The sequence below is a fragment of the Microtus oregoni genome, unplaced genomic scaffold, assembly GCF_018167655.1.
Source record: "Microtus oregoni isolate MIOR12 unplaced genomic scaffold, Mior012 000027F_ref0000203, whole genome shotgun sequence".
In the NCBI taxonomy this organism is placed as follows: Eukaryota; Metazoa; Chordata; class Mammalia; order Rodentia; family Cricetidae; genus Microtus; species Microtus oregoni.
Window position 1 is genome coordinate 15,671,247 of NW_024543086.1, and position 24,326 is coordinate 15,695,572.

General features: G+C 49.0%; 1 protein-coding gene across 1 annotated transcript in view; it reads right to left on the bottom strand.

Moving 5' to 3' along the window:
* Positions 1 to 541: 541 nt before the first annotated feature.
* The window catches only part of Stk10 (serine/threonine kinase 10), a 102,168-nt gene continuing 78,383 nt past the window's right edge, over positions 542 to 24,326 (bottom strand). Inside the window, exons 11-19 of the mRNA XM_041676254.1 lie at positions 23,588 to 23,711; positions 22,988 to 23,167; positions 15,577 to 15,669; positions 12,483 to 12,612; positions 11,546 to 11,670; positions 10,502 to 10,690; positions 9,650 to 9,775; positions 6,711 to 6,824; positions 542 to 2,759 (exon numbers count right to left, since the gene is read on the bottom strand). Of these exons, the coding sequence (XP_041532188.1) occupies positions 2,622 to 2,759; positions 6,711 to 6,824; positions 9,650 to 9,775; positions 10,502 to 10,690; positions 11,546 to 11,670; positions 12,483 to 12,612; positions 15,577 to 15,669; positions 22,988 to 23,167; positions 23,588 to 23,711 (1,219 nt within the window). The 3' untranslated portion in view covers positions 542 to 2,621. The remainder of the gene's footprint in view (positions 2,760 to 6,710; positions 6,825 to 9,649; positions 9,776 to 10,501; positions 10,691 to 11,545; positions 11,671 to 12,482; positions 12,613 to 15,576; positions 15,670 to 22,987; positions 23,168 to 23,587; positions 23,712 to 24,326) is intronic.

The window sequence follows — 24,326 nt, forward strand, 5'->3', positions numbered from 1 at the left end:
AGAATGTAGCCTGAATCTTCAACTGGCCTGTTCATTTTCCTTGTATCATGTTAATGCAGTTTTTTTTTTTAATCTTACTCCTCCCTTTTGGCATTGGGGTATTTTAAGCAAATGGAAATTATATGTGAGTGGATTTCAGTATTCACAGGAACTCCCTCCCAATACTATCCTGTGTTTCTGTTTTATTATTTTCATTCATGTCTTCGTTCTCTTTACTTATTTTTCTAATCCCCATGCCCCTACCCTGGTAAGTGATGTACTTGTCAAGGCTGGTCTGCGATAGAGGCTAGCCTGGTCTACAGGGCAAATTCCAGGACAGCCAGGGCTACACAATGTAACCCAGGCTTGAAACAAAACAAAACAAGCAAACCAAAGAATGATACTTAGTAGCCAGAGAGCACATACTTCTTTTCTTTCTCAGTTTAAAACAGAAACTGCAAAGTGTAGCCCTCTGCCTGATGGAGGAGGATCTTGCTAGGCAAACCTGGGGAGCACGCCTGTTGTCCCATTCCAACCAGAAAGAACAACACTGCATGCAAATTACCTTGTTATTTTATTAGAAGCATATTTACATTTTTTTTTGTTTGCAGAGAACAGTTTACAAATATTTTACACGACGGTTGGAAATGACATACACATTACACCTATCCTTCATGAGGGGAAATATAAGTTAGTTACATTTACTCGGCTGAAGACATCTCCGCCTGTCCCTATACAGAGAACATTAGCACGGGGCATGAGGAATACTGCATGGGCCTTGTCGGCAGCAGGCATTGCACATATGCTAAATGATAAGGCTGGGAGACTAGGCTAGACCCTACTCAAAAAGGCACAGTAGAGCAACCAGGGCTCAGGTGGCACTAAGTATAGAAGCAACAATCACACAAAGGACCAGGAGGATAGTATGAATGATAAGTCAGGAAATGATCAAAGGCTTTACCTGAACCACAAAACTGGAATTTTGCCTAATAGAGCCACTGTCAAGTCCCCTGGATGCCAAAAAAAAAAAAAAAAAGCAGATTGTAAACAATGACAGAAGCAGCCCTGCCCACTTCCATCTCCAGGTCCTACAGGTGTGTGCAGTTTGTTTCTCAGTCACCATGCACCAGAGAGAACAAAGTCAACTGTTCCTCACAACCCCCGAAAGGCAAGCTGATGCTCGCTACCCTGAGAACTATCGCCTTCCTGGACTCTGTGAGTTTCTTTACCGCATACGCGATCGGGGAGCCCTAAGACCTGTTTTCCTATCTGTCTAGCCCAGTCCCTCCTAGGCACCCAGTGAGCATCCGGATAAACTTTCCAGGGAATTGCCTCAGCATCAGGCAGCTGATGGAGAAATCCTGCTGAGGTCTGAGCCCCTCACCAGCCTCAGGTGCCTGAGTTGATGGTGGCAGCCGCGGCAGCAGCAGCACTGGGAAGTAGCTTTTTAAAGTGTCTTCCTGAGGCGGCCAGCCATTTACATCTGCTTTAACGGAGCAGAGGCATCAGAGTCAAGAAAGGTTTGTTTTACCAGTGAACACAGGCTGGGTGGGACAGCTGCTCTTCTAGGTTGCGACATACGGTGGCCTGTGGGGCTCAGCATCTCAGAAGGCCACCTGAACCACCCCAAGGCCCAGAACCACAGAGGCTCAGCATCTTTGCTTCTGCATGTTCCTGGGAGTGGGAAGAAGGAAGTCCAAGGGCTCATGAGGCTTAGCTAAAATGTATGGTGGGACCCCAGGACAGGACCAGGGCAAAGGCTGAGCGCCTTCCCAGGGTACCTGCAGACAAGCGGGCGAGGGTGAGGTTGGCATGTGCCAGGCAGCAGAAGTTGGCTGTGGAGAGGCGTTTACTCCTGAACACAGGATCCTGGGTGCAGCCAAATGAGTTGCAAGCTGGCAGTACAGCCTGTGCCTTCTCTGGGCCCTGGTGCCAGCACGCAGCATGGCCCCACCAGCTGCTCCACCTGCCATGCTCGGCGGCCCAGGATCAGGCTCAGGAGGCAGCAAGCAGGTTCCATAAGAGGCCAGGGCAGAGGCAGTCAGGGTGGTGTCAGGAGGCCAAGTTGCACGCGTGTGTACATGTGTGTGTTTGTGTGTGTGTGCCCAGCAGGGTGAACATTTCTGGTCTCCCTTCCTCTATTCCGACCTCCACATACACAGCGCCTGGCATCAAGCACCAAGTGAGCTGGCTGGAGCAGTAGAATGAGGACACCCCTGAAAGCTGGCTGCTAGGGACTGAAATGGCTGTTAGGGATGCTTTTGGACACTGTGAGGAACTGCTGGGGGGGGGGACCTCAAGGATTACAATAAGGATGAGTTCACGGTGACGTCATTGGTAGTACTTATGCTCACAAACAGTAGAGCTGGTGTTTTGGCAAACAGGAGGGGGCACACCCATCACGCCTGTTCCCTGACCCCAAGAGCCCAAATCACTTCCAGGTGATGGGAATGTGAGTCTCGATGAAGTCATCCACCAGAAGCATCAGGGTGGCTCTGGGGACAACTGGGGCACTGCAGGCTGAGGGGCTGGTTCAAGCAGGCACAGAAGCAAAAGAGGTCCTGAGTGACTTGTTCATAGAGGCTTGGAGGCCCCAGTGGTCATGATGCCACGTCGCCCACCACAGCTCAGAGATGGGGGTATTAGGAAGAGTCCCCAGAGCTGTAGGGGAAGAACTTGCTGGCTCTATTGGGTGTGGTGGGTCCGGGTTCCGCCTCCTCGCTCAGTTTGAAGAACATTTCCTGTTCCCGCTTTTTCTGGTTCAAATCCTCTTCCAAGGCCTGGGGAAGAGAGGGCAGATGGTACTCAGTGGGATGCCAATCATTCCAATGGCAAACAGCACGACCTTCTCTGGACAGCTTCCACCCAGGCTAAGGGGACAGGCAGAAGGTCTCTCCCTTCCTCTCCCTGAGGCGAGCACCCCCACTTCACCTCTTTTTTTTTTTTTTTTTTTTTTTTTGGTTTTTTTCGAGATAGGGTTTCTCTGTGGCTTTGGAGCCTGTCCTGGAACTAGCTCTGTAGACCGGGCTGGTCTCAAACTCACAGAGATCCGCCTGCCTCTGCCTCCCGAGTGCTGGGATTAAAGGCGCGCGCCACCATCGCCCGGCTCCCACTTCACCTCTTGCCAGGCACCTTGTGACCTGCTCACAGGCCCAGCGTAAATCCCGAGGAAATGCTAGTAAAGGAATCAGGGACACAGACAGGATTCTCCTGGCAGGGAAGAGCCAGATGAATTGAGAAAAACCAGGGGAGAGGATCTGATAGCAACTAAGTCAGAGATGGCAGACTGACGCCACATCCTTATCAGGGCACTGTGCTGGGAAGACGGCCCCTCTGCCCCTCTGGGGGTCTGATCCTAGAAATATCAGGATTTCAGAAATCCTCAGGCCACGGGAGGCTGCTTTCCACACAGCACAGGAGCGTCCTTTGGTTACGTGCTCATTTAACCCAACAGACCAGATCCCACCAGAAAAGACTTCCCGAAGATGCTGAGACAGCGCCAGTTCAGAAAGGAGGTGGAAGAGGTGGTGGAGAACAAGAACCATCAGACAACTTGTCAGAGGAGAAACTGGATTTATGCAAAATCTTTACTTAAATGCTAACAATTAAAAAAACCTGAAAAATCACTATATTGCCTCAATGAAGTGTAATGCGTTCGTAAACCGCATAGCCCAGGGCTCCAGTGTGTGGCCCGCAGTGAAGGGGTCACTAAGAGTTCTCCTGCTGTGTAGGCACAGGATCATCTAGGAGATCACACAGTTTCAAAGCCAGGAAGAGTTTAGCATGCCCACTCCAAATAGCCAGGATGTTCCCAAATCTGACAACTTTGAAGCGCTAGTTTGATGCTGCAGTGAAAAATCCACCTCTGACCTCACAGGGCAGGTGGCGATCGAAACGTGGGTCTGCCAAAAATACCTTCTGGCGCCGGGTAGTGGTGGCACACGCCTTTAATCCCAGGTAGAGACAGGAGGATCTCAGTGAGTTCGAGGCCAGCCTGATCTACAGAGTGAGTTCCAGGACAGGCTCCAAAGCTACAGAGAAACCCTGTCTCAAAAAAACAAAAACCAAACCAAACCAAACCAAACCAAAAAAAACCCTTCTAGCTGTGTGCAGGGACCCCAGAGACACAGCTGAGTTTCTCTAGACCGGGGTCTGTTAAGGTGTGAGCGTGGAATGTCAGCAGAGGCTCCTGTGCCTGAACACTCAAGCCCCAGGCAGGTGGGGTGGCTGGGGAAGCCAGGGTCACGGGCGGGTGGGGGTTGAGGGGTACAGTTCTGCTCTGCTTCCTGCCATCTGCCTCTGATGTGACCAGAGCCTCAACCCCCAGTGTAGCCAAAATAAACCTTCTGTCTGGTGTTCCACCACAAGACGGGAGAAGTAACCAAGGGGTCTTGTTCCCCAGACATCTCATTATACATATGCAAATATCCCAACCTTGGAGACGGATCTGAAACCCCAAACCAAGCATCTGCTGGAGGGACTGAAGGCTGCAGCTCAAGCCTCGCCTCCTGCCCACCACAAGCATTCCGAGGCAAAGCCTTCGAAGCGGGCAGGGCGCGTCTCCTGCTGTGCGCTAGACGGTAACATTTAAACAAATTTTTCTGAGAATGTCACACACGAATACTGTATTTACCTCATTTCTTCCAACTCCCCCACGTGTCCCCCACTACTTCCTCTCTAATCCGTGACCTCTTCTTCTTTGGTTATCGTTATGAAGTCTATACATGTATGCATGCATATATCCATATGTATATGAATACAGCCTGCTGAGTCCATTTTCTGCTGCTCATTTGTATATGCGTTAGAAATGATTGCTTGGGGTTGGCTAACTTCTTGGGGGCTGAACCCTGGAGAAGACTGATGCTTCTCTCGGCAGCCATTTAACTACCTCTAACTCTTCATCTAGAGTGAGGCCATGTGAGATTTCCCCCCACCCATGCTGGATTGTCAACCTATATTACTGTCATTGTGTAGGCCGTGTTTAAGTGATATTGTTGAGCTCTCATGGGGGCAATTCTCCTGTCTATAAGGGAGATGCTCTGCTTCTCAGACCAGAGTTTCTGCTGCAAGGCAAAATCAGCCATGAAGAAGGCAAACAAACGGGTTGCTTTCTAATCAAACTTCTTTACAAATGGGTAGCTGGGCAGACTTCGCCCACAGGCAGCAGTGTGCTAACACTAGCTTCTAGAGACACATTTTAGAATGCAGATAATAGGTCTGCATTTTACATTCTAAAGAGGCAAACTGAGGAGGGAGAGCCCATGACTCTGAGGCTCCGCTCTGTCCTTACAGTGACCCCAGCAAATCAGGAAGTCTGGCTCACTCGGAAGGAAGTCATCTGAATTCTTCTAAAAATACTCCGCAGGGCATGATTTAAGGGGAGGACAGTGCCCAAGGCTGTGGACCACAAAGCAAAGGTACAAAGGACCATCACCTCTGGGCCACCGTGCCAGCAGCCTCTCAGACAGCTGTGCTAGAATCCTGCCCTGAGACAGTGCCACAGGCAGAATGCAGGGCCAGCTCACCAAGCACAGGCCTGCAGTGCTTCCAGGAGCCCAAGTGACTACCTCAGGTCATGGGCAGCTGCTGGGAGAAACGACTGCTCAGTTTCAGGATGTGCCCGGAAAGAGAGGCCCAGAACTGGACAGGCAGATGTACGTTCATTCTGTGATGCAGAGCCAGCGGGAACACTATGTACCTGTGGGCTTAGCTTCACAAGTCCCAGCAGGCTACAGCCTGTCTCCAGTCCAGGTACACAGTGGCTAAAAAAAAAAAAACCCTCAGGACATCAGGTCAAGTGGGGCACAAGGTCAAGGGTAGTTTAAGGTGGCTATGCTGCTTTGATACATGCTGTGGGCGAATGACCGCTAAATGGTCCTACGATCTCATCTCTCCCATGGCCACACTGAGGCCTGCGATGACTGTGCTAGTCACTTGTCATTTCTGCAACAAAACACCTGTCAAAGGCAATTAAAGGAAGAAACCGTCTGTTTTGGTTCACAGTCTGAGGGTCCAGCCCATCATGGGGAGGTAATATGGCAGGAGCAGGAGGCACCTGGTCACACTGCTCAGGCCCCGCAGCAAGGAGTCTGTCAAAACATCAATGAGCTAGGATGAGTTCCTTCTCTACAGCTAAGGACCCAGTCCAGCCTGACTCCAGCCTGCGAGACCCTGGAGATGCCCGGGAGAGACCCCCAACTTTGGAACCCTGTTACTATAGAGTTTGATAAAAAGTGTGACTTAAGCTGCTAAGTCTATGACTGTTTGCCTTGGTGCAGGGGATGAACACAGAGCGTCGTACGTGCTAGGCAGGCGCTCTCCCCTCAAGCTGCACACTAGCCCAAGCACACTGATTTAAACATCAGGAAACCAATCCAGAAAGTAAACTAGCTGCTGCTGGCCTTTGATCTCACGGAGCGACTTCCTAGGAGAAACGCCCCACAAACAGGGCCTCCAGCCTGGCGGCACAACTGACTGCTGCTCACGACAGGTCCTCTGCTTCCACGGGGGAGGGGTCCTCTGCCCCAGGTGTATATGGACCAGTGGGCGAGGAGGCTGCTATCCCAGGGTATGGAGGGCTACCAGCGTTTAGCACAACAGGTAGGTGGGTCCTGTCTCTCAGGGACAGACCGATTTTAAGGATGCCACAAAGCAAGGATCCAAAAATAGGGAGGCTTCAGATGTCCTAGGCATGTACCTGTGGTATGGCACCCACCAGCCCAATTCGGTACCTTCTTGCGCGGCCGCAGCTTGTCCCGCCATTCCTTCAGGCTCTGGTTATGGCTCTCGTCCAGGGCCTTCAACTTCTGGGTTTCATGTTCCACCAGCAGGTGACACTTTTCATTCTGGAATAGGCAGATAAAGGGTGAAAGTGAGGAGGCAGAAGTCCGGGGAACCAGACCCCCTGCACCCTCGAGGGCACCGCAACTACCATGGGCTTATTATGCCTTAGCCATTATCCACGACTCTTCACGTGGTAATACAGTTGCAACAAGCTGCAACAAGCAATGCCTAGAGGACTATTCCAGAACACAAATGGTAATAGTTTTGAGTGGGTAAATTTACAGAAAATTTGTGACTTTCTTTTGCGTGTGTGTGATGTGGGAAGAAGTGATGTATGCTGTGAATATGTTTTATTGTCATTGGTTAATAAAGAAGCTGATTTCGGTCAATGGTTTAACAGAATAAAACCAGGCTGAAAGAGATAGAGAGAGTAGGCAGAGTCAAAGAGACGCCATGTAGCCACCCGCAGGAGACAGATGTGCTAGAACCTTGCCGGTAGGCCACGAGCCTCATAATAAAAAATAAACACTAAGCCGGGTGGTGGTGGCGCACGCCTTTAATCCCAGCACTTGGGAGGCAGAGGCAGGCGGATCTCTGAGTTCAAGACCAGCCTGGTCTACAAGAGCTAGTTCCAGGACAGGCTCCAAAAAAAACACAGAGAAACCCTGTCTCGAAAAAACCAAAAATAAATAAATAAACAAAACAAACATAAACACTAAATAATGGAAATGGGTTAATTGTAAGATATAAGAGTTGGCCAGAAATACGCTTAAGCTATTGGCCAAACAGTATTGCAAATAATACAGTTTCTAAATGATTATTTCAAGTCAGAGCAGCAGGGAACGAATGAGAGGCCTCCAGCTACACGTGTGTGTGTGTGTGTGTGTGTGTGTATGTGTGGGCATGTGTGGGCATGCAGGCCATGGTGGACATGTGGAGTCACTTCTCACTTCCCCCCTTTGCATGGTTCTGGGGGTCAAACTGAGACTGTTAGGCCTGTACGCAAGTGCTCTGGTCACTGAGCCATCCCGCCTACCCTTCTGTGGATTTCTTCTGACATTGTCTAAGTTGTCTGTTTTTTGCAGCATGTCCTGGAACTCCCTTTGTAGACCAGGCTGGCCTAGAACTCACAGAGATCAGCCTGCCTCTGCCTCCCGAGTGCTAGGATTAAAGGCATGCATCACTACTGCCTGGCTGTCATCTGTGTTTTTTAAAAAAGTTTTGGGCTAGTGAGGTGACTCAGTGGGAGAAGCATCGTCAACTTGGCGACCTGAGTTTGGTCCCTAGAACCCACTCTGGAAGGATGACAGGACTGGCTCCCAAAAGTCCTCTGAACCGCACATGTGTGCCAGGACGTGCCCAAACTCACAATATACATTTGCATAAAATAAGTAAATAAATAAACTGCAGCCTGCAATTCCTGGTCTGAAGCCACCCTCCTGCTGGTACCTTTCAAGAGGCAGGACTGGGGGTGTGTGCCGCTGTAGGTGCGTGCCACTGTAGGTGCGTGCTGCTGCAGGTGCGTACCACTGCAGGTGTGTGCCGCTGCAGGTGCATGCCACTACAGGTGTGTACCACTGCAGGTGCGTGCCACTGCAGGTGCATGCCACTACAGGTGTGTGCCACTATAGGTGCGTACCACTGCAGGTGCGTGCCGCTGCAGGTGCATGCCGCTGCAGGTGCATGCCACTACAGATGCGTGCCACTGTATCTAACTACAATATTTTTTATGGCAACCCAAGCAGGCTAAATCTGTGTGTATAATTATTTACCTACAGGAATTATATGTATAATTGTGCATTTGTCTAGTTATATATTGCATGAGATATGTAACTAATATATAATATCTCTTGCCTTGTGTCATTTTCTGAGGAAAGATCCCTGGCAAAGAACAAGGCTGAGGCTAGCCCTATCTCCACAGCACGCTCTGAGGTGAGTCATCTGCTTCATAAATTTTTCCTGAAATCTATCTGGTAGACAGGAGTGAGGTCTCCACTGGCTCCCTGCAGGGACTCAGTCTAAGGAAGGACAAGACCTTTATCCACACACAAGGGCCCTTCAGGTTGGGGCAGGAGAGACCCTCAGAAGGGTTTTATTTTGAGCCTTAAGCTGAAAGCTTCTGGGAGTTTACAAAGTGGTCTAATCAGGAATACTCGGAGCAGCACTGTTGCTGTGACCGACTGTGTGAGGCATGTCAATTTACATGGGTCTCTCAGTCAATATTCACATAATGCCTTGAGAAAGGAATGCAAGTGCTTGACTAACGTCCGCACGTAAGAGTCCCTGCCTGGCAACCTCCAATGCTGGCCATTTCTTGGGAGCCTCCCTGTCTCTCTACAAATTTCCACCTGGGCCCAATGGCCTGAGCCACTTCCTGAAAGCCATAGAGGATGGAATCTGGGACTCATCTGTCAGGAACAACAATGCCTGGATCAGCCACAAGGGGGCCCCAAGTACCAGATCCTGGACTGGGCCTTCAGATGCTCTGCTGTCGAAGTCCAGACACGGGTGCTAGGTCTGCCAAGTTCTGATGGACAAACACCTCCTGCTAGTTGATATCCCTAACACCAGGGGCCAAACACCAGGGGCACCCAAAGCCAGGATTCCCGCACAAGCAAAGGAACCACATGGCAGCTCAGGTCCCGGAGTGTGAGGCACTTTCAGCTCTGTCACCCCAAGTCTACACAGCAATCCTGCCACACTGGAGTCATTGCCTCCACCCTACGGCTATTTTAGAGGAGGTGTGTCTGCGAGGGTCGTACAGCTTATCCAGTGTAACACAGATGGAGCAGTATGGCAGGCTGGAATCGGCGCACCTGGGCCTGCCTGCCGAGGATGTGGCCCTGCTGTGGAGCCCTTGGAGAAGCTGAGGCACAGGGCTGATTACCTGCAGCTGCTGCAGCTCGCTCATGTTGCTCTCACACTGGGCCACCATGTCCCGCATCTGGTTCTCGTGTTTCTGCTGCTGCTGCAGCCTCTCAGCCTTCTGCCTCTTCTCCTCCTGCTGGGAGAACTGCAGAGAGAGGAGGGTACTGTGGGTGCTCGCCCGGGTGGCTGGGTGGGGGCTTTGCCAGCCTCTGCCTGAGTCAGTGAGGCCCCTCTCAGGGACTGGACAGCAATGCTCAGAGCCCAGCCTACCTCAGGCTATGCTCTCACTATTGAAACTCCTGTCCTGAGTGGAGACCCAGCCTCTGTCCCCACACTGGTAGGGACCAGACAAGGTGAGGTGACATGTGCTAGGACAATATACACAGAAATCACAGGGGCCTACGTCAAACAGAAAACACAAAAGGAGGCTCTTGGGTGAGAACAGAGAACACCATGCACATAAAAGCATGGGATCGGGACTGGAGAGATGGCTTAGTGGTTAAGAGCATTGGCTGCTCTTCCAGAGGACCCAAGTTCAATTCCTAGCACCCACATGGCATCTCACAACTGTCTGTAACTCCAGTTCCAGGTAATCTGTCACCCTCACAGACATGCATGCAAAATACCAATGCACATAAAATAAAAATAAATATTAAAAAAAAGTGTGGAATCATGAAAAGCACCCGTACATAACAAGTGTCAAAAGCGGATCTGTCTGTCCACCAGGGAAGAGTCTCCTGGGCTACTGAAGCTCCCAGGCCCTGAGTGACTTACACGTCCCCTCCCAGGACCCTGTCCTTCCATGGCCTTACCAGGCCTTACCGGGTCCCCCTGTGACCACTCCCCATAGCCTACCGGGTGCAGCCCCCACCTGCTTGATCTTCTCGCGCTGCTCGGAGGCACTGCCCGCGCCATTGATGTGCAGGCTCTTCTTGTACATGGCCATGCGTGTCTTGCCGTCGCTCCTCTGGATCTTGGGGAGCCGCGCCTTCTCCTGCTGCTGTCTAATTTTCAGCTGCTCCATCATTCGTTGGTTGTAGCGCTGCATCTGCTCCCGTTCCTGGAGGGACACCAGGCCGAGGTCAGGGGAACGCTAGGCACAGAGGTGCTTCGGAGCCAAAGGTCACCTCAGCACACGAGCCAGGGAGTCAGAACAGCATGGCTGACAGTTCATGTCTAGGGTTCAACACTATCTGTTCTTTAAAATTCTTTCTTTTTACATTTACTTATTTTATTGGGCGGGAGCGGGTTAGGCATGAGCACGCCACTCAGAAGACAAGTTCTTCCGCTATGAAGGCTCTGGGAATTGAACTCAGGTCATTAGGCTTGGTGGCAAGCTCCCTTATCCACAGTCATTTCACCAGCCCTGGTTTTTCTGTTGTTGCTGCTGCTTTTCTTTTAATATTACAGTGTCCCCGACTACTGATGGTTTGACCCACAGTTTTCAGACTTCACAATGGCATAAAAACAGTGTGACTCAGCTAAGCCCAATTCTGAATTTTCCTGGGCGAACAAAATCTAGTTCAGTAATCTGGATACTGGGCAGTGGCAGCGAGCTCACATGTCCCTGAGGGGACATACCCTACACTGGGCTGCCTCAGAGCCGGGCTAAGCAAGGCAGCCTGGAGGCGGCTTGTTGTCTTCAACTCAGGATGGGTGCTGGGGATAGAAACCCTCAGCAAGTCAATAAGCATCACCCTCTCTGTTCTTTCTCCTTTTGGGGGGTGGAGGTGGCGCAGTTTCAAGCAGCCCAGCACTGAGGCATTGGGGTGAGCAGAGGAGCCATCTGTATCATCTGTGGCCCTTATACAACTTCCTTGATTTCTGCCCCTCAAGCAGGGCACCCAGGAGACAGTCACAGCAGCCCCTCCCGGGTGCCGTCATGGAGCTGCCCCGCATCCCACCCCAGCCTTACCTTCTCGTGCTTGCGCAGCAGGTTATGCCGCTGCAGGAAGTACTGGTCCTTAAGTTGCTGCTTCACCAGCTGATGCCGCTCCTGCAACTGGTGCTCCTCCATCTCCCACAGGACTGCCTCGCGCTCTGTGGAGGACACACCACCCACACGGTAAGGAGTGGACAGGGCCAGAAACCAGACAGATCTCCCGCCCCCTCCCCACCCCATCAGGCTCCTGCTGGGACTGATGACCAAGCCGGTGCTGGGCTCAGAGGAATGGGCACCTAGGCTACCTCGTTAAACCACACTGGCTGATCTGAGCGGAGCAGAGGAAACTAAGAGATGACGATCCCCCGCAGCCTGGGAGCTTAGGAGCTGCGGCAGGTCAGCAGGCAGGGAGCAGCTGGAGCTGGGACAGAGGCCCCAGCTTCCTCCTCTACCAAATGGCACAAGCATACCCTGAAGAGGAAATGTTCTTCACAGACACTTTTTAAGGAAAATCTACATTAACACCCCTTTTTTTCCGCTGGGCAAACGAGAAGGGCTCTGAGGGAGGACCTGTGTGAAGATGATGCGGGTGTGACCGTCCCGTGAGGAAGCAGATCCTCAGAGGGCACTGATCTGCTGGATCCTTGGGCTTCCTTGCCTTTCTGTTGCTTCTAAGCCATTTGGGCTTGGAATTCACTTGGAGTAGCGTCAACAGATCAAGACGCATAGGAACTCTCCTCAGGGTGGTTCCCTCACTACACGTTAGGCTCATAGTGGGAGCTATAGGCGAGGACAGCATGAGGTCGGGGTGAAATCTGACTAGCACACAGTGGGGCAAGCGGCGGTCACACAAGCTGCTGCTTCCGTGTGCTGTGGTAATGGCTATCCTTGCCTCCCTCCTGACTTCCCAGGGGCCAGGGGAGGGAGGGTTGCCTCTACTTCCGTCATCCCGAGTGACTCTGGGCCCTACCTCGGAGGAGCTCCTGCTTCTTGCTGAGGCACTCTCGCTCCTTGTCACAGATCTCATGCCTGTTTTCTATGGTGAGCTTCTTCATGGCCAGCTCCAGGTCCTCCTTCTGCTTGGCTACAAAGTCTCGGTCCTGAGGGAAGGACAATGAGGCTTGGGTAACTTAGCACATACACACACGCTCTCTCTCACTGTGAAGATGAGGGCCTGTCTGCCTCTCTCACCAGCCTTGGTTTGTTTGTTTAAACCGTTTATTTCATGTGTTTGAGTGCTGACTGGCATGTGTGTGTATGTACCACACATGCCTGCGGAGGCCAGAGAGGGCCCCGAGTCTCCTGGAACTGGAGTTACAGATGTCCGCAGGCTGCACAGTATGTGTGCTAACCCAGATCTCCAGCAGAAGCACAAAATGCTCTCTGCTGAGTCATCTCTCCAGCACCAAGCCCTGTGTTTAAAAAAGTTATCTACTCATAATAATCGTGAAGGTGTGGGCTGGAGAGAGATGGCTCAGAGGTTAAGAGCACTGACTGCTCTTCCAGAGGTCCTGAGTTCAATTCTCAGCAACCACATGGTGGCTCACAACCATCTATGATGAGATCTGGCGCCCTCTTCTGGCCTGCAGGCAAACATGCACTGTATACATAAGAAATAAATAAAATCTTTATAAAAAAATTATTGCAAGGATGCAGTGTGCTGTTTCAGAGCATGTGTGCCTGTGTACTGAGGAGTTGGGTGGAATTTGTATGTCCAACACCTCAGATAGTTATCATTTCTTTCTGTAAAACATTGAAGACCCTCTTCTCACTGTATTGAAAATACATTATTATTGGGTAGGGTCATCCTTTCCTGTGCTACTACTGAACACAAAAACCCATTTCTTCATTTGGTTAGAAAGAGACAGGTTGTGAGGGACACTGAAAAGACTGGAAATCTGGAGTCAGGTCAAGTACTCGACTTTGCCCCACTGCCCTCAACTCTGCAGCATCTCCTTTCCGAGCTTTGTTTCTTCTGCAAATGGAAAGCCAAAGAGCTTCTACCCCAAGGTACCACAAACACTTGACCAGCTTGTATGTCAAGCATCTGTGAACATGGGCTACAACTGCTTGCACCCAGGGCTCAGGAAGCAGAATGTCCAAAGATCCCACAATGGAGAAAACAGGAGCATTCCAGCAAGGGGTGAGAGGCTGGACCGAGGGTAAGGTCAAGCTGGGAGGGACCAGGAGGGCCAGGCAGCAGCAGGCACAGTGAGGAAGGCCCCAGCTCATGGACAAAGGGAGAAGGATTTAAGCTGAGGGGAAAAAGGGTGACAGGGTCAGATTTGGATTCCATATCGACAATACCTGCTGGTGCAAGAGAAAGAAGTACAGGAAAGCAAGAGGAAGCAGGGAGGATAGCTGGGAGCTGGGAGAGCTGTAACAACGGTGGGGATCCAGCAACACTGCCAGACACACGGGTCCAAAGATGGGAGAAATATGGACGGACGGATGGATGAGTGGGTGGGTGGAAATACGTATGTGTCTGTGTGTGTATGGTGTATATCTGTGGTGTATGTTTAGTATATATGTGCTCTAAGAGATTTGCATTGGTATGGTATTGGTTTACTGATACAAATTTAAGGTCAATTTTGTTATACTGTGTATATGTATTTCTGATCTTGATTAAGGTACTGTGTTTGTCCAGCATATTTAAAAATGTAATGTATAATTAAGAAATATAGGTTAGCCGGGCGATGGTGGCGCACGCCTTTAATCCCAGTACTTGGGAGGCAGAGGCAGGCGGATCTCTGTGAGTTCGAGACCAGCCTGGTCTACAAGAGCTAGTTCCAGGACAGGCTCCAAAACCACAGAGAAACCCTGTCTCGAAAAACCAAAAAAAAAAAAAAAAAAGAAATATAGGTTAATAGATAGTCATCCATGATAGTGAAGCTTGTAGTCATGTTAGTTAGGTTTTCTAGATATAGAGATGTATTTCAGATGGATAGGCATTCTTCAAGCCTTTCAAAGACAATGTACCTCCTGTTTACTTAGGTAATATTATATTCTCCTGGAGTCTTTATTATAGTTGTCCTTAGTTATAATAAAAGACAAAGTAGATATAAATATTGTAACTGTAATTCTTGCTTGATAACTGTTTTATGTAATTTAATTGTGTTAAAGTTAAAACCTTCCTTTTTATTTAAACAGAAAAAAGGAGGTGATTGGGATTCCCCTCTGTATGCTGTCATTACCATTGGTTAATAAAGGACTGCTTTGAGCCTATAGCAGAGCAGGGCAGAAAGAGCTCGGTGGGGAAAGCTAAAGTGAATGCAGAGAGTCAGAGAGTGGAGTCAGAGAGAAGCCATGGAGCCCAGCCAGAGACCGACTCCGGAACTTTAGCTGGTAAGCCACAGCCACGTGGCGATACAGTTTAATAGAAATGGGTTATGTATGAATTAACCAATAAGAATCTACAGATAATGAGCCAAGCAGTGATTTAATTAATACAGTTTCTGTGTGATTATTTCAGGGCTAAGCAGCCAGGAACCAATTAGTGGCCTCCTTCTACATATATGTATGTTGCATGGTATGTGTTGGGACATGTGTGTGTTGTGTGTTTATACAGTGTATTATATGTGTGGGGAGCATGTGTCGTGTGTGTGCGTGTGTGTGTGTGTACCAAGCTTCAGGAGGTGATGGAGAAGTGGAGGGAAAGGATGGGTCAGGAACAAAAGTTCTGGCCCCAAAACAGGACAGGGACAAATTCCTCCTCAGGACATAATAACAGAGTTAGGTCTGGGAGATGAAGACTTTGATGTCCTTTAGACACCAAGTAGGCAGGTGATTGATCTTGGTTGACAGGTGATGTGATATATAAACAAGTTGCAGTAAGGTAGGCTGGACTAAGGTGCAGGCTGCATTGGCCAGAGACACCAGGGTTCACTCTTGGGGTGCAAAGGCAATCAGGGAGGATAACCACGGGGCCAATGAATGATGGGCTAGATTTGGCCATTCAAAACAGGAGGTGGATATTGAAGCAGCAAGCCTGGGCAAGTTAAGGGGGGAAGGATTTGGGTCCCTGCTTCATGACTGTGGCTAAGTGACCAAGTCTGGGGACTCACAAGTAGCTGCTTCTTCTGTGAGTGTTCCTCCATCTTCTGCTTCATGCTCTCTTTCCGCTGCTGCCGGGGCAATTTCTCAACCTCATTCTTCACCTGTAGCAAACATGGCAGAAGTCACCTTACACCAGGACCCTTCCTATTCCGGACCTTCTGCAGGCATGGCAGAAGACACCTTACACCAGGACCCTTCCTATTCCGGACCTTCTGCAGGCATGGCAGAGGACACCTTACACCAGGGCCCTTCTTATTCTGGAGCACTGTGAGTTTTGGTCACGCCTGACCCATGAAGTACCTATTGCACAGATACGCTGTCAATACCTAGGGTCTGTTTCTGTGTGAGCCCTGTCCCTCTGCTGAGAGGCTGTAGTCCCTAAGGTGCAGGTGGGAGACTCCCTCCAGCCTTACAGAAGCTTTAGGTTGGCACAGGATCCAACACTGTCGATCTGATCAACACCATCAGTCTGAACAAGATTGACAATCTGAACAACACTGTCATACAACACTCTACCCAGAACACAGAAGCATGCATGGAATATTTACTAACAGTTTTTTTTTTTTTTTTTTTGGTTTTTCGAGACAGGGTTTCTCTGTAGCTTTGGTGCCTGTCCTGGAACTAGCTCTTGTAGACCAGGCTGGCCACGAACTCCCAGAGATCCGTTTTTGTTTGTTTTTTGAGACAGGGTTTCTCTGTAGCCTTTGGAGCCTGTCCTGGAACTAGCTCTTGTAGACCAGGCTGGCCTCAAACTCACAGAGATCCGCTTGTCTCTGCCACCACTGCCCGGCCTTTACTAACAGTTCTAAACCATAAAAAGAATCTTTTTTTTTTTTTTGGTTTTTCGAGACAGGGTTTCTCTGTAGCTTTGGTGCCTGTCCTGGAACTAGCTCTTGTAGACCAGGCTGGCCACGAACTCCCAGAGATCCGCCTGCCTCTGCATCCCAAGTGCTGGGATTAAAGGCGTGCACCACCACCGCCCGGCTCATAAAAAGAATCTTAAAGTTTTAAAAATTTCATAGCAAAATTGTAAGCAGCCCACAGGTCAATGAGGAAGTTGCAGAGTATATTAGAAAAGAATTTGAGTCAGGCCCTGTTGGCACACGCCTTTTATCCCAGCACTCAGGAGGCAGAGGCAGGTGGATCTCTGTGAGTTCAAGGCCAGCCTGGTCTACAAGAGCTAGTTCCAGGACTGGCTCCAGCCCTATTTCAAAACAAAACCCTATCTCAAAACAAAAGAAAACAAACAAAGAAACAAAAAACACAAGAATTTGAACTGAATGAAAATGAAAATGTGGTCCATCCAAATTTCTAGGATGAAGTTAGTGCATAGAGGAAAATTTCAAGCATTAATCCTCAGAAAAAGAAGAAAGTCTCCAGTCTAAGCTTCCACAGTGATTTTACAGCAATAAAAGCAATTTAAATCTAAACCAAATACAAAAGCAGAAACCAATAACAATAAAAACAGAAAAACAACAGTGAAAATTAGGGCTGAGTAGTGGAAAGTGTTTGTCTTATATACACATGGGTCTAGAGTCCCACCCTTCAGAATCACAAAATTAAAAAGAAACTAAAGAAAGAATGAATATCAATGAAACAAAGAGCTGCCTCTTTGAAGAGGTCAGTAGAATTGGTTAAGTTTTTTGCTCAGGTCATTGTAGAGGAAGGAAGAACAGTGGAGGAAGGGGATGGGACGGTAGGGGAAAGGCGAGAAAGAGAGAATGGGAGAAGAGAGACATCAGCAAGCCATGAACGGAGAGCATCAGTGTGGATCCTACAGGCCAAGGAGATGCTAAGAGCGAATTACCAACAGCAATCAGATCCTGTAACAACAGACCAATGCCTGGAACGATAGAAAGTACCAAACTAATGCAAGAGAGAGTAGCTACCTTGCACAGGCATCATAAGAAAACCATAGACCAATGTCATTATTCACAAAGATTCAAAATTCCTTTATAAAACACCGGCAAATGGAATCTTACAATATATAAAAAGAATATTAGATAATGACCAAATGAGGGTTTTTTGTTTTGTGTTTTTATAATTTATTTATTTGTTTTATGTATATGGATATTTTTGTCTGCATGTATATCTGTACATGCCTGGCCATAAGAAGGTGTTGGATCCCTTGAGACTGAAGCTATGGATGGTTGTGAGCTGCCATGTGAGTGCTAGGAATTGAATTCAGGCCCACTGGAAGAACAGCCTGTGCTCTTAACCTCTGAGGCATTTCTCCAGTCCTCTACTTTGTTTTTGTTTTTTTTCTTTGCTTGTTTGGTTTTGTTTGTTTGGCTAGTTTTTCATTTTTCTTTTTCTTTCTTTTTTTATTTTTTGAGACAGAGTTTCTCAGTAGCTATGGAATCAGTCCTGGAACTTGCTCTGTAGATCAGGCTGACCTTGAACTCACAGAGATCCTCCTGCCTCTGCCTCTCAAGTGATCGGACTAAAGGCGTGCGCCAACACATCCAGTGGTTTAGTTTTTTAAAGACAGTATCTCACCATGTAACTCTGTCTGGCTTGGAACTTGTAGACCAGGCTGGCCTCAAACTTAAAAGAGATTCACCTTTCTCTGTCTCCTGAGTGCTGGGATTAAAGGTATGTGCCGCCAAACCTGGGTATAACCAAATGTGTCTTATACAAAGAATGTAAAGTTAGCTTAATATTTGAAAATCAAATAATTTGTTTCAACAAACTACAGAAGAAAAAATATATATAATTATGTCAACTGAGCCATAGAAAAAATTAAAATATTCAACATTCCTTCATGATAAAATCTATTCATAAACTCTTAGAGTTTCATTAGCTTGGCCTGAAAGCCATCTACAAAAACAAAACAAAGTCAGGGGTGGGGCTGCAGGCCTTTAATGCATCCCTCAGGAGGCAGAGGCAGGGCCAGGGGCCAGGGCAGAAAGAGCTCTGAGTTCAAAGCCAGTCTGTTCTACACAGCCTGTTCTAAGATGGTCAGAGTCATTTTGTAAAATCCTGTCTTAAAAAAAATAATAATCAGAGTCAAATCAATGCTCTATTACTAACATCAGACTTAATGAGGAAATAATATTGAGTGTGTTCCTTCTGAGACTGGGAACAAGGAGAAAGGACGTCTACTCTACTGTTTCTAGCCAACTTCCTGCTGGAGCCTGAGCCAGCATGCCAGAGCAGTAAGAGGCATATCAATTGGAAAGAAGAAATTAAACTGTTTCTGTCTATACAGAAAACCTCAAGGAACCTACCAAAGAAAAAAAATACCAGGATAACATAGTAAGGCTAGATACAAGACCATTGCACAAACAGCAATATATCCCCATACTCTAGTAGCTAAACTGATACCTTAATTTTTATTTTATGTATATCTGTGTACCACATGTTTCTGGTGCCCACGAAGGCCAGAAAAAGGAACTGGGGTCCCCCAGAACTGGAGTTACAGACAGTTGTGTGCTACCATGTGGGTTCTGGGAACTGACCCTGGGTCAACCCAAGAAAATACAAGTGTATAAAATGCCTGTGGATAGAAGTCTCAGAGTTGTTCTGATGGCCATTCCACCCAAACTGACCCAGTCTGAGTTGTGGCAGGCTTCTCTCCAGGATCAGCTGATGCTGTGATGGGTGTGAACGGGCAAAGGGGAGGAACTGCCAACTACAGGAGGATCCCAGACACTGGAGTGAACACTGGTGAGAGACAGACAGAGGAACCTGTATGACATACAGACCCAAAATGCACCACACCAGATCCGCTTATATATGCTCAACTCCTTTTCCACAAAGGCAACTTAGCAGAGGAAGGTGAGCATTTTCAACATACAACACTGGGGCAGACATCCCTAGCCAAACCCATTCACACCCAACCCAGACATCTCTAACCAAACCCATTCACACCTCATCCAGTCATTCCTAGCCAAACCCATTCACACCTCATCCAGTCATTCCTAGCCAAACCCATTCACACCTCATCCAGTCATTCCTAGCCAAACTCATTCACACCAAACCCATTCACACCTCACCCAGTCATCCCTAACCAAACCCATTCACACCAAACCCATTCACACCTCATCCAGTCATTCCCTAACCAAACCCATTCACACCCTTCCCAGACATCTCTAAACAAACTAATTCATACCCCATCCAGACATCTCTAAGCAAACCCATTCACACCCATCCAGATATCTCTAGCCAAACCCATTCACACCTCATCCAGATATCTCTAGCCAAACCCATTCACACCTCATCCAGACATCTCTAGCCAAACCCATTCACACCTCATCCAGACATCTCTAGCCAAACCCATTCACACCTCATCCAGATATCCCTAGCCAAACCCATTCACACCTCACCCTTTACAGAATTCAACTTAAAATGTTCTCACATAGAAACAGAAAATCAAACCGTGGCAAATTGCTGAAAGACTACATCCCATGGGGTTGGGGAAGGATTCCCTGGTTCTTAGATAAGCCCCTAAAAGAATCACGCTGAAAGAACTATAAGACAAGGCATGGGAAGAAAAGAAATACAGCAAAATAATATCTCACAAAGTACTGGCAGTCCAAATATAAACTGTCAGATTTCACTAAAAAGAAACCAATCTCCCAGCTAAATAAAGGAGCAAGAGATTTTTGAGCAGACACATCACCAAAAGTGACATACGGTGACAAAGAAGCAAATGCAAAGACACATGTCACTGGTCATCAGGGAAATGCAAACTCAAAGTCACAGTGAGATGCCACTTCACACCCATCAGCGTGGCTAAAATAAAACAGTAAAGTCGCTAAGACCAAGTGTTGGGGAAAAGGAGCCACCAGACCACTCCTGTCGCTGGAGACAGAACGGATTCGGAGCGTCTGGAGGTGCATGGCAGCCTCGATGTGTGCTTTCCACCTGACTCCCGAAGTCTACCAGCCTAGCCTGTCTCACCCTCTTTTCTAATTCCTAGGCTTTTATAAAATGCTTTCGGGTTTTGTTGGCTGAGTCTGGTCCCATGTTTTCTGGCCTCTCTGCTTTACATGGATTTCCCATCTGCAGCATGACTGACTCTGGGGACCTGAGAGAGAGCAGGCTGTCCTATGTATTTACAGGATGTCAGCAGTGTTCCTGGTTGTGAGATCAACAAACTAATCCACTCCATCCCCGAGCTGTGACACGCCCCCAGATGTTTGTAGACGTGGCCGAGGACAGAAGACTCATAGTTGATAGGCACGGGCTTACGTAAAATTCCTAAATGAATAGTGTATCTGTGCACCGTGGCCTCTGTGTCAGTATGGTGCCCTGTCCCAGCTCAGTGACTGTGAGAGCTATCACAGACTTAGAACTGTGCTTTTACAAGCTGACTGCTTTGGTCCAGGGGACAGATTAAAGCAGCAATAGACAGAGAGCCCAGGTTCTGAGTTCTCTGTTAAAAACATGGAAGACACAAGCAACAAACACTCTTACACCTGGTGACGGAGGGAGGAGGCAGAAGAGGGGTAAAAGCAGAGCCCTGTGGGGCCACTCATCAGAGAAGCAGACCCAAGGCCTCAAGGGACCCTTTTCGGGCCAGCACTGCTCTCTGGCAGAGCTGTGCAATGAATGGCAGGCCTGGCAGGGCGGGGAGCGAGTTGAGAGAGTTCCACCAGGCGGCAGATAAGCAGCATTCCCGGGCAGTGACGTCCTTGAAGTTACTGAACTCAGCACCTCTTTTTCCCAACCAGAAAACAATCTAGCTTTTAACTAAGAAGCCCCCAGGGTTCCTTCCAGGGATATGGCGTGCAGGGCTAGGGAACTCTGAACCATTTAATAAGCTCAGCTTCATGACAGGGACACACTCTGAGAAACAAGTCATTACACAATTTCATCAGCATGCAAACTGAGTAAACCTTGGGAAACCTAATGAACCGACTTTCCCCTCGCCATAGCTCCCGGTACAGTACAGCGACCATCTGCACGGAAGTTATGCTGCATGGGAAACCATGAATGACCTAGAGGTGACTGAAGGCGCTCAGAAGGTGTGTGCGGGTTATACACCGCTGTGTAAATGCAGGAGCCTTAAACCCGGGGGTGCCCCCGAGTGAGTCAGTGAGGAACATCTATACGGTTCACTGGACTCGGGACTGGAACCCCAAGAGTTCTGGAAAGAGAGAGTAAACGTGAGCCTACGATGAGCTGCTGAGCAGAGGGCCATCCTCAGACCACAGCAATCAAGCCTGGAAGAATAGCCCCAGGGACACTAAATGCAGTGTCCTCCTGAGAAGCTGAAAGGACGCAGATGTCAAGCTTCTTCTTCCCGTGAAAACTTTCAAACAAAACAACCAAGGAGGGGGGAAAACCATGTCAGACTAAACCAGGAACTTTGGTGTGACTCAGTGGTAGGGAACCTGCATAGCACACACGAGGGGCTTTCCCAGGGGAGGGAGGGAGACGTCTCAGCCCTGTCTGTGCACAGGGCATCTGGGGCTCAAGTGCGGCCCATACCTCCCCATGTTGGGGAAGCTAAGGGCTGGGACACTCTTCTGTAGACTCCCAGGAGGAAGGAGGCGAATAAGCAGACAGCAGCCCCCAGCACTGGGCGCAGAAGTCCCCAGCAGAGCACAGTCTGCCAGGCTATGGCTCTGGGAATCCGGGTCATGTCATCTCAGGGCCATGCATGTCCTTGCCTCCCACTTCCAACTGAGGGAGGAGGAGGACAACCAAAAGAGGGCGGAGCACAGGGGACAGCATCTGCTGGGCTTCTCCTGCATTGCCTCCCCTTGTGGGAAGAGCACCTCCAACTTTAGAGGCCACCATCTCTTTCATCTTTCCTGCTCTCTTTCATCTAAGCGGATGTGAAAGAAGTTAACAGAAGCCACTCAGGAAGGACAAGACAGGAAGGTGGCATCCAAAAGGCAGAGAAAGGACTAAAGTGTCACTGCTTTGTGGCTGGGACACCAGGATCCCAGTGGGGCTGCTCCCAAGATCTTGGGGTAATTGGCTCCATGCAACCCCTCTGTTAGGAAAGGAGGCCGTGCTGGCTATTTTTATATCAACTTGATACAATATAGAGTCATCTGAGAACTTCAATTGAGAAAATGCCCTCATAAGACAGGCCTGTGGGACATTTTCCTGACTGACGATTGATGGGGAGGGCCTGGCCCATTGTGCACGGGGCCACCCCGAGGCTGGTGGTCCTGGGTTCGTTCTATAAGGAAGCAGGCTGAGCAAGCCATGATGAGCAAACCAGTAAGCAGACCCTTCCATGGCCTCTGCACCAGCTTCTGCCTCCAGGTTCCTGCCCTGTCCTCCCGATGATGGATTGGGCAGGAGAAGTGTAAACTGAAACAAACTCCTCCTTCCCAAACTGTTTCTGGCCTCGGTGTTGTATCAGAGCAATAGAGACCCTAACTAAGACAAGGCCAATCCTCAGAGCAGAGTCCCCGCCCTGCCCCCACCACGCCCCGCCCCCCAGCATCCCATCACCTCCTTCTTCATCTGCTTGAGCTGCTCCTGGAACTTGGCGTAGTCTCGATCCTGCTCCAGGCGGATCCTCTTGGCCTCCTCCCTCCTGCGCACACTGTGATCCTGCTCCATCTTCTCCACCTGCTGTTTCTGCTGCCGCTCCAGGTTCTCCAGCTCCATGTCAAAGTGTTTCTTCTTGGCCTGGAAGGTGCACAGACTCAGAGGCATCCAGCAGAACTGCCTCATACCTCAGAGTCATACCTCAGAGTCTGTATTAGACCCAGACGTGAGCCCCGGCCTGCCACCCTTTGCTGTGTGCCCCAGGGCAAGTTTTTTTTTTTTTTTTTTTTTTTTTGTAGACCAGGCTGGCCTCGAACTCACAGAGATCCACCCACCTCTGCCTCCTAAGTGCTGAGATTGAAGGCGTGCGCCACCACCGTCCAGCCCAGGGCAAGTTCTTTAACCTCTGAGTCGTTTCCTTGTCTGGCCTGGCAGGACAGTGGCATGGCACTCCACCTCTAAGGGTGTCCCTGTGACCCAACCACCCCCTCCGACAACACCTTCACCTGAAGAGAACATGGAGGCCAGGAACCCCGGGGCCTGTCTCCTCCCCTCACTCACGTTGATTTCTTGTTCAAAACGTTTGTGCATTTGCTCCAGCTGCATCTCATGCTTGCTGTTCAGCTGCGTCTGGTTCCGATGCTCTTCCTTCTGCAGAAGCCGAAGCTCTCGGAGTTCCTGGCGCCTGCAGATGAGCAGACAAACATTTCCTAGTGAGAAGGGCACCTCTGAGACCACAGTATTCACAGCCAGGGCCACAAAGGGATGGGTTGTGGAGTAGAATCCCACTGACTGAAGCAGAGACACAATCAGGATTCAGGTTTCGTTTGATATTCTGAGAGATAAAAAGGTGAGCATCCTCCATGTATAAAGCACATTTACAGGGCTGGAGAGATGGCTCAGTGGTTAAGAGCACTGACTGCTCTTCCAGAGGTCCTGAGTTCAATTCCCAGCAACCACATGGTAGCTCACAGCCATCATAATGAGATCTGGCGTCCTCTTCTGGCGTGCGGTTATACATGGAAGGAATGCTGTCTACATAATAAATAAATAAATCTTTAACATTTACAAATCAGTAAGGAGGAAGGAACTAACCACCAACCCCACAAGTGGTACACAACATCGTAACATGAAAAGACATAAAGCAAATAGTGTAAAATTAAGACGAAACTTTAAAATTATTTATATAAGAAACACAAATATAAAAGAAAAAGCATTTCATTAAACAGACAGGCATGTAGGGGAATTCATACTCCATATGTTACTGATATAAATTAGCAGAACATTTTGAAAGATACTG